At 43.0% G+C, this 9,633-nt stretch overlaps 1 protein-coding gene across 4 annotated transcripts in view; it reads right to left on the reverse strand.

The window, feature by feature from the left end:
* XPO4 (exportin 4) overlaps positions 1-9,228 on the reverse strand; it is a 126,870-nt gene extending 117,642 nt beyond the window's left edge. For 2 of the 4 annotated variants that reach the window (XM_073339810.1, XM_073339775.1), the window contains exon 1: positions 8,892-9,227. In XM_073339810.1, the coding sequence (XP_073195911.1) occupies positions 8,892-8,969 (78 nt within the window). In that variant the 5' untranslated portion in view covers positions 8,970-9,227. Of the gene's footprint in view, positions 1-8,891 lie in introns of all 4 variants that reach the window. The other 2 variants (XM_073339801.1, XM_073339820.1) reach the window with 2 other exon arrangements.
* Positions 9,229-9,633: the final 405 nt, after the last annotated feature.

Raw genomic sequence — 9,633 nt, forward strand, 5'->3', positions numbered from 1 at the left:
CACATAGTACCGTTGTTCAGGGAAAGGTTGAGGAGCAGGAGTCATGATTTAATTATCCTAACTGCTCACAAGAGTTTTTCCATCTTCCCTCCATTTAATTAATGCTATTTTTTCTTGACAATACCTCTAAATAAAACTGCATAACGTATGTGGATTTTAGAACACTTTTGAACAGCTTTGTCTCAGGGCAAAACTTTCAAAAGGAGCTGCTGTAGAATCCAAGTAAAAAGCAAGTAATGTGCACAACACATTCTCAAGAAGCTGCCAAAGGTAGAACTTGAACTCACAGTGCACGTATGCTGCTCAAGTTCAATGACCATAGCATGTCACTTTGAGCCCCCCATTTACTTTAATGTCTGGCTGCCTGCAAACCTCCTGGCATGCAACAGAGTCCTACTTTTACTGCACATCATTATTTCATTCTCTTTGGTGCATCAGTTTTGGGAACTCCAGCATGGATTGACTCACTTTACCCTCAATAATTTCTGAAATATTGCTTCTCCAGAGGGACGGTGCGTGCCGTGCCCTAGCTGAGATAAATCCTAGCAGGCGATATAAATTCCAGGAGGATTAGAAGAATAGTTTGAGCCCCAAGTGTGCACAAAAAAGCATCATAAGAACCAAAGGAATCTAATAGGATTTTTAGAAGGGCTTTATTTGAGAACATCTTGCTCAAACAATCCCAAATTTGGTTCACTTATCCTACCCAGGACCCCCTCCCCCACCATACGGCAGAACAATTTTCAAGACAACCTGAGTCAGCATCTGGATTTTAGGCCATTTAGAAAAGTCATCTACACACTGAACAGTTTTCAGAGTGGTAGTCGTGTTAGTCTGTATCAGCAGAAACAACGAGGAGTCCTTGTGGCACCTTAGAGACTAACAAATTTATTTGGGCAATTTCGTGGGCTAAAACCCACTTCATCAGCTCAAATAAATTTGTTAGTCTCTAAGGTGCCACAAGGACTCCTCGTTGTTTTCACTGAACAGTGAATCTGAACCTCAACTATAGCAAAGCTGTTCTTCCACTGTTATGAACTGCCATGTACAAGCAGTCCCCATTCTCCCACACAAGAATCAGATTTATGTTCCATCCCAGGTGGCCCAGAATATGTATTGCTTCTCAGATCCTCATGGACAATTAACGAAGTTAGAGCTTGATCAATGTTAATTAATGATCAGCACTCAAGCACCACATGGGCTGGGAGTGGGAGATCCAGAAAACAACATAAGCATTTACATGGGGAGGCCTGTACCATCTGGAAGGGAAGGAGAAGGATCAATTCAGTTCATCAAGCTTTTGGTGTATGCTAGTTATGTAGTCTTTTAATCGTATAAGTTGTTACATAAATTTAAACTATATCCTAAAAAGCATCATAGAATTTTAGCTTTTGAACTCTTTGGAGCAGGGAATGTCTTCCTACATATTCGTACAGCACCTAGCACAATGGGGTCTTTGGGTATTACCACAATATAAATAATAAAAACTGTGCATACTTTATATGATGAAAATATTTCAGAACATATCTTTTGCATACAGTGGACACAAAATAAAAGTTTCAGTGAACACTGATCCTAAATTCTCTTCAGCCTTCTGAATTTTCAAGCTGTAGTCATGTTTAAGTACTGATACTACACCTTATACCAAAGACTGATGAGCTTCCATGCTATACCCCTTGAACAAGGACACTGTTTAAAAGGACCACCAGAACAGAGTTTATTGAAAGGTACTACAAATAAGAGCAGCCAGATTTATTTTAATATGTAGGGAGAGAAAGAGGAACTTAGCAAGAGAAAAGACTGGGATCTCATCAATTTTTTATGGGCTGCAGGTCAGTGTTTGCAGGAGTTCAGGAGGAACTTTTAAGTAATGCAGATGCCTAATTAATACCCTTAGTACACCTTATGTTACTTTAAAACAAACCAAAGAAAATAAAGGAAATTCCCACCGAAAAAAAACTTTGTTAACTTAAAGTAACAATAAATATCAAGGAGTCCTTGTGGCACCTTAGAGACTAACAAATTTATTTGGGCATATAGCTGACAAAAGCTTATGCCCAAATAAATTTGTTAGTTTCTAAGATGCCACAAGGATTCCTTGTTGTTTTTGCAGATACAGACTAACACGCTACCCCACTGAAATAAATATCAAGAATGCTAATTTAAAAAAAAACCAAACATTTAAAAAGTAGAGATTAAGGTAATCTACTAAACTATTTGAATTTCTTTACAGTTTATACATTCTCTTAAGAAAGATCTAAAAGTATAAAAATTAACAAACTTATCAGAATGTCTAAACCCCACCCTGCAAGAAACACAGCATTTAAATATGAACATAAGAATGGCCATATTGGGTCACATCAAAGGTCCATTTAGCCCTATCTTCCGACTGTGGCCAATGCCAGGTGTCCCAGAGGGAATGAACGGAACAGGTAATCATCAAATGATCCATCCCCTGTCGCCCACTTTCAGCTGCTGACAAACAGAGGCTAGGGACACCATCCTTCCCCATCCTGGATAATAGCCACTGATGGACCTATCCTCCATGAATTTATCTAGTTCTCTCTTGAATCCTGCTATAGTCTTGGCCTTCACAACATGCTCTGGCAAGGAGTTCCACAGGTTGATTACGTGTTGTGTGAATACTTCCTTTTATTTGTTTTAAACGTGCTGCCTATTAATTTCATTTGGTGACCCCTAGTTCTTGTGTTACGAGGAGTAAATAATACTTCCTTATTTATTTTCTCCACACCAGTCATGATTTTATAGACCTCTTTCACATCCCCCCTTAGTCATCTCTTTTCCAAGCTGAAAAGTTCCAGTTTTACTAATCTCTCCTCACATGGAAGCTGTTCTATACCCTTGATCATTTTTATTGCCCTTTTCTGAACCTTTTCCAATTCCAATATATCTTTTTTGAGATGGGGCAACCACATCTTCATGCAGTATTCAAGATGTGGATATACCATGGATTTATATAGAGGCAATATGATATTTTCTGTCTTACTATCTATCCCTTTTCCTAATGATTCCCAACTTTCTGTTAGCTTTTTTGACTGCTGCTGCACATGGCGTGGATGTTTTCAGATAACTATTCACAATGACTCCAAGATCTCTTTCTTGAGTGGTAACAGCTAAATTAGCCCCCATCATTTTATATGTATAGTTGGGATGATGTTTTCTAATATGCATTACTTTGCATTTATCAACACTGAATTTCATCTGCCATTTTGTTGCCCAGTCACCCAGTTTTGTGAGATCCCTTTGTAACTCTTCGCAGTCTGCTTTGGACTTCAATATCTTGAGTAGTTTTGTATCATCTGCAGGTTTTGTCCCCTCACTGTTTACCCCTTTTTCCAGATCATTTATGAATGTGTTGAATAGGACTGATCCCAGTACAGGCCCTTGGGGGACACCACTATTTACCTCTCTCCATTCTCAAAACTGACCATTTATTCCTATCCTTTGTTTCCCAACTTTTAACCAGTTACCCATCCATTAGAGGACCCTCCCTCTTATCGTATGACAGCTTACTTTGCTTAAGAGCCTTTGGTGAGGGACCGTGTCAAAGGCTTTTTGAAAATCTAACTACACTCTATCCACTGGATCACCCTTGTCCATATGCTTGTTGACCCCCACAAAAGAATTCTAGTAAGTCATGGTCATCTATGTGTCTGATAATTCTGTTCTTTACTATAGTTTCAACCAGTTTGCCTGGTACTGAAATTAGGCTTACCAGCCTGTAATTGCCAGGATCGCCTCTGGAGCCTTTTTTAAAAATTAGTGTCACGTTAGCTATCCTCCAGTCATCTGGTACAGAAGCTGGTTTAAATGATGTTACATACCACAGTTAGTAGTTCTGCAATTTCACATTTGAGTTCCTTCAGAACTCTTGGGTGAATGCCATCTGGTCCTGGTGACTTACTACTGTTTAGTTTATCAATTTGTTCCAAAGCCTCCTCTAATGACATCTCAATCTGGGGCAGTTCCTCAGATTTGTCACCTAAAAAGAATGGTTCATGTTTGGGAATCTCCCTCACATCCTCAGGCATGAAGACCGATGCGGAGAAACTAAATGAATTCTTTGCAATGACCTTATCGTCCTTGAGTGCTCCTTTAGCATTTTGATTGTCCAGTAGCCCCACTGGTTGTTTCGCAGGCTTCCTGCTTCTGATTTACTTTAAAAAAATTTTGCTATTAGTTTTTGAGTCTTTGGCTAGCTGCTCTTCAAATTCTTTTTTGGCCTTCCTAAATATATTTTTACACTTCACTTACCAAAGTTTATGCTCCTTTCTATTTTCCTCAATAGGATTTAACTTCCACTTTTTTGAAGTCAAAAGATATTTAAAATACTAATTTCAGCACATAAATCTCCCATTATGAATACTTGAATCTCTTTGACATTCATATCACCCCCCTTCTAATCCATATAAAATACAGCTGCTAAGACCATCTTCCTTGTCTGACACAGTGAACACATCACAACACTCTTCTAAATCTCTCCATTGCCACCTGCCCAACCACCACCCCCCAATTACGAGGCAGAAAAGTTCAACCTTCTTGCCCCCACCTACAAGGTTGTTCATAACTGCTTGCCCATTCATCTCTTATAGCAGGGTCCCACCCGCTTACCTCCTCTAATAATGCCAGTTTCACCTCCTGTTCATTAGCTTCTTACAAACATTTCAGTACTTTTTCTTCCTACTTTTTCTTCCCCCTCCATCATGGCTCTCCACTTGTTTCTTCCACGTGTGTGAAGGTGTGGATGTGGATAATCAGTTCACACAGGCTCCCGCCCTCATTCATGATTCCCTTTATACACAAATGACTTGAAAAATTTACCTCACTGACCATGACTGTCCTGGTGAGACACAAACTATGCTTCCACAGTTTCTGGGATTCCTTTCATCATGCTGTCCCTGGGCCCAGCTTTGGGATCCTATCTTTCATAGCTTTCAACTCAGAGTTGTCTGAACAATCTGAATTCTCCCCTCCAACAACTAAAATACCCTCTGGTTACCGGAGAGGGAAAGGAGCATTAGAGAGAGCCTCCTGGCTGCTGTGATGGGGGTCTCTGCTAATTCACCCCTCCCTCCAACCTCCAAATCCCCCATGAATAGCTTTAGCGCCTGCCTCTGCCACCCTAGCCTTCTGCAGCAGAGTAAAATGGCCCTGATTCTTGTCAGTTTAAATCTTTTCCACGATGTTTCCAGTAACAGTAGTGAAAACAGATAAATGTCTGATCAGTTTTCATTCTACTACATCTTGAAAATGCTGAGTAGCAGCAGAGGTACTAAAGCTGTATATTCAAGAGCGAATGTATTGCCCATTTTTCTGTATCTGTGTAAGCACTACCATAAACAGGGCTCACATATTTTTACCACCACTTTAATGAAAGCTTCATATGAAAGTGCCTCAGCCGGTCTATACTAACATTTACGCTACTACAAGCAAAGGGAAACTACACGATACTGACAATCAGATACTACATTTGCTAGTGTAAATTCAGTTAAACATTTGGAAGGTTATATTCTACCCACATGCAACTAGACACTTGTTTTTAAGCTGCAAAAGTTAATGGTTCTCACCTAAAAAAAGCCTCCTAATCATCTCTCTCCCCTGCCCCCGTCCTGCCTGTAACATCTAATATAACAACAATACACTTCTATTATTAAATTGCCTTTATAAAAATGAGTCCTTCTACCACCATAATCAGATATGCTCAAAAAAGGGAGTCTAAGATTGGTAGTTGAATGTCTAATATTACTCATGAGTTTCACAAGCACGTGTATGAGATGTAACGTAATTCACATCTTCATATACATTACCTCAATTTACGGCTATTTGCATACTTCTAATTGTTATATTTTATCTATAATTCTTAGTATTTATTTTTTGTAATGTTTCCTATTAAGGATTTGTTTACAATTGGAAATTTACCAAAATAACTACTCCAGAAGAGTTATTCTGGAACAACTTCCCCATGTGGAAAGTCAGTCTGGAATAAGAGTGTCCTAAAATAAGTCCACGTGGACACACTTACTCCACACTAGGAGTGCCCACATGGGGAGTTGTTCTGGAATTATTATTCCAGAATAGCTATTTTGATACATTTCCAAAGACAAGAGCTTTGTTTGGCAATTTTAATTAAATTTGCAGCTTTTTTTGGTGGGGGAATACACGTTTAATTTTTTTAGTTCATGATGCTGCAGTTTTACAGATGCGTAATTCAAAGGAATTACTCACTTGCTTAAAGATGTGAGTTTATGGCATTAGCTTCTAAGGGTTTAACTTCAAAGGAACACTCAGGAAAATTAATCCAAAATTAACTAAAGGTGTGAATTTAAAACAGATTTGTTTAACCACATTCAATCCCTGTGTGGACTCTCTTATTGTAAATTAAACTAACCTGAATTAAGACCACTTTAATTTTGAAGAGATTAGATTGTTAACTACTTACTGTATTTGGGTTAGAGACAGTCTCAGTATGTGCACAATACCTCATACTATGCAGCCTCTGGGCACTACTTTAGTATAAATATTACATATTTCAGCCAGATTCCTAATTAAATTGTGTTCAGCTCCACTGAATGCCCACCAAATTGTCAAAGTCTTTCAAATTATCAATCAGGTCAGAATTTTAACGGCAATCAGAAAATAACACTGTGAAGGAAAATCTTCACAGATAAGCATTATTAAAATAGGTTTATGTTTCAAACTATTGTATGTACAACTTTTCATACAGAAGAAAAAATTAAAAGGCACTTAGTTTTATATGATGTTTAAATGTTTAACACTTAATGACTCTTATATGCATTTATTTGTGTTTTAGAAAAAAATAGTTAAGTTTCTCCATATACAGAAATTATCTCCTCCGTATACTCAATACAGTAACTCCTCACTTAACGTTGTAGTTATGTCCCTGAAAAATGCAACTTTAAGTGAAACAATGTTAAACAAATCCAATTTTCCCATAAGATTTAATGTAAATGCGGGGGGTTAAGTTCCAAGGAAATTTCGTAGGGGCAGACAAAAGGCATTATATACTGTACTGTGGTTGGGAAGTGCCCCTGGCTTACCCCACACAGGCACAGCCTGCTGCAGGCAAGGACACTAGGAAGCACCTTCGCAGCAGCAGTGGCAGCTTATCCGGAGAAGAACAGATGCTGACTTTGCTGGGGGATGCTCCAGGCTCACCTCTTCCCGTTCCCACTCCACTCCAGGCGCTCCTCTTCCCACCCCCCACTCCACCTCCTCTCCAGAGCACACCGCATCCCCTCTCCTTCCCTGCCCCCAGAAAGTCCTAATTACCGCCAAACAGCTGTTTGGCAGGCTTAAGACTTTCTGGGAGGGAGGGGGAGGAGTAGAGACGCAGCGCTTCCCCGCTTTTCACCCTCCCTCCCAAAAAGTCCTCAGCGCTGGGAGGGAGGCGGAGAAGAGGAACTTGTGCAATGCTCCCTTATAAAGTCACTGCTCTTCCACAAAATTTTACATGCAGTGTACAGAGCAGGCAGCCAAACGACGTTATAAGGGAGATTGCACAACTTTAAACGAGCATGTTCCCTAATTGAGCAGCGACATAACTTTGAAACGTTAAGCGGGAGGATGTTAAGTGAGGAGTTACTGTATTATACAACATTCATTTCCAAAATCCAAAGCAATTTTCAATTAAGTGATGGTGAAAATCAGACCACCACAAATAAAGTCAGTTAAATAACTTCATAGTTCTAATCCAACTTTGTTTTATAAATATTTAATAATCCTATGAGGATTTTTACCCTTCACGAACTCCACATTAATTGAAGTAACAAAAACAACTCTGAAAATACAAAAAACCAAACCTGCAACTCAGACAACAGCTCACAAAATGTTTCATGCTGAGTTTTTTATACAATCCTTTGCTATATAAATATCAAAATACTAATTACTAGCTTTGTTGTAGTGCTGCGGGTACTTTAAGTGGAGTACTTTTGTTTGTTCACAACAAAGCTCTTGACTCCTTGAGTGTATTTCACAACACAGGGCAATAGAGTCACACTCATAAGGTCTTACGTTCCATACATCACAAGGTCTTACGTTCCACACACAATACCTTTATGCAGCCTTTATAACCACAGAACACATTACAAACTGTTCAGGGACCACTTCACCCACTACTGAAATCAGCCACCTCTCGTATGACATGTTTGCAATTCACCCCTGGTGTTTTGCGGTTCCCATTACTGCAAGGAGGGAAAGCTGGAACAGGCAGTTATAGCTATGTTTTATGTAACCCACACAATAGTTTCTGCAAGAGTGAGAGAGGAGGAGATAGGTGTGGGAGAAGAGATTTCTCTGCTGGTTTCCAGTGGAGTGGCGGTGACACTGATGGTGACAGGAGGGCAGTTTGTGGGGTTCGGGGGGCAAGTACTGGGGAACCAACAAAGGAGCGGGAAATGGCAACAAGGGACCAGGAGAGTGCTGAATGTCGGTTGATAGAGATGGGTTAGAGCACATGGGAATAAAGACATGTAAGCCTCCCCGCCTCTAGTGAGACTTTACAGAGTGGCAGGCTCCTGGGTGGGGAGGGTTGTGCTCTGAAGGGGCCAGAAGGGAAAACAGGAGCCAAGGGAAGCTAAAAGGGTTAGAGGGGCAACTACCTAAAAGGACAAAGGTCCTGAAGGGACGGCGGCAGACTAGCCACGGTAATATAAGCGAGGCAGGGGAAGGTATTCCGGAAAACTATGCATGGAAACTGCTATGGGGGGCACAGAAGCATCGGGGGATAGCTCTGAAAGGGGAGACGGGAGGGGGCCCGTGCAGGGCACTGCGGGGGCTATGCAGGCGGCAAGATGGGTCCGCGGGCACGGCGCTGCCTGCCCCCCTCCTCCCCGGCCCGGGGGGGCCCTCACCATGAGCACTTTGGCCGCGTTCTCCAGCTGGGCGATCACCTCAGGAGCCCCCCCCGCAGCCACGGCCGCCGCCATCATGGTCTCTCTTCAATGACGCGCCATGCGGGGCATTCTGGGACGAAGCGGTCGCACAGCCAATCCCCCGGTCCGGCGGGGAAGCGCCCGGACCGAGAGTACCGGCGCCGACCTGCAGCAGCGTGACCGGCCGGAGCAGCAGGGGGGACAGGCGGAAGCACCGGGCGTGACTGCAGCAAGAGCCACCCCTCCGCGCTCTCCCCCGGGGCGGGCCCAGGGCACGCGGCCACAGACGGGGCGGGACTAATCCAGGCCCAATACAGAGTTCGCCTGAGGCAGCAACGCCCAGAGCAAGAGGGATCGCCTCGCCTCGGGAGCTCGGCTGCGGTTTCTGATTAACTTCGCTGGAGGCCCGCTGCAGCTCCCCTCTGACACCTGCTACACCGGGGGGGCGCTTACGTGGTGGACAGATGCGGCTCCCTGCACGCGCGGCCCTCAGCCTGCTGGAACGGGCGGGGGGGGACTCGGCTCCCTGCACGCGCGGCCCTCAGCCTGCTGGAACGGGCGGGAGGGGACTCGGCTCCCTGCACGCGCGGCCCTCAGCCTGCTGGAACGGGCGGGAGGGGACTCGGCTCCCTGCACGCGCGGCCCTCAGCCTGCTGGAACGGGCGGGAGGGGACTCGGCTCCCTGCACGCGCGGCCCTCAGCCTGCTGGAACGGGCGGGGG

The sequence above is a fragment of the Lepidochelys kempii genome, chromosome 1 (assembly GCF_965140265.1).
Source record: "Lepidochelys kempii isolate rLepKem1 chromosome 1, rLepKem1.hap2, whole genome shotgun sequence".
Classification (NCBI taxonomy): Eukaryota; Metazoa; Chordata; order Testudines; family Cheloniidae; genus Lepidochelys; species Lepidochelys kempii.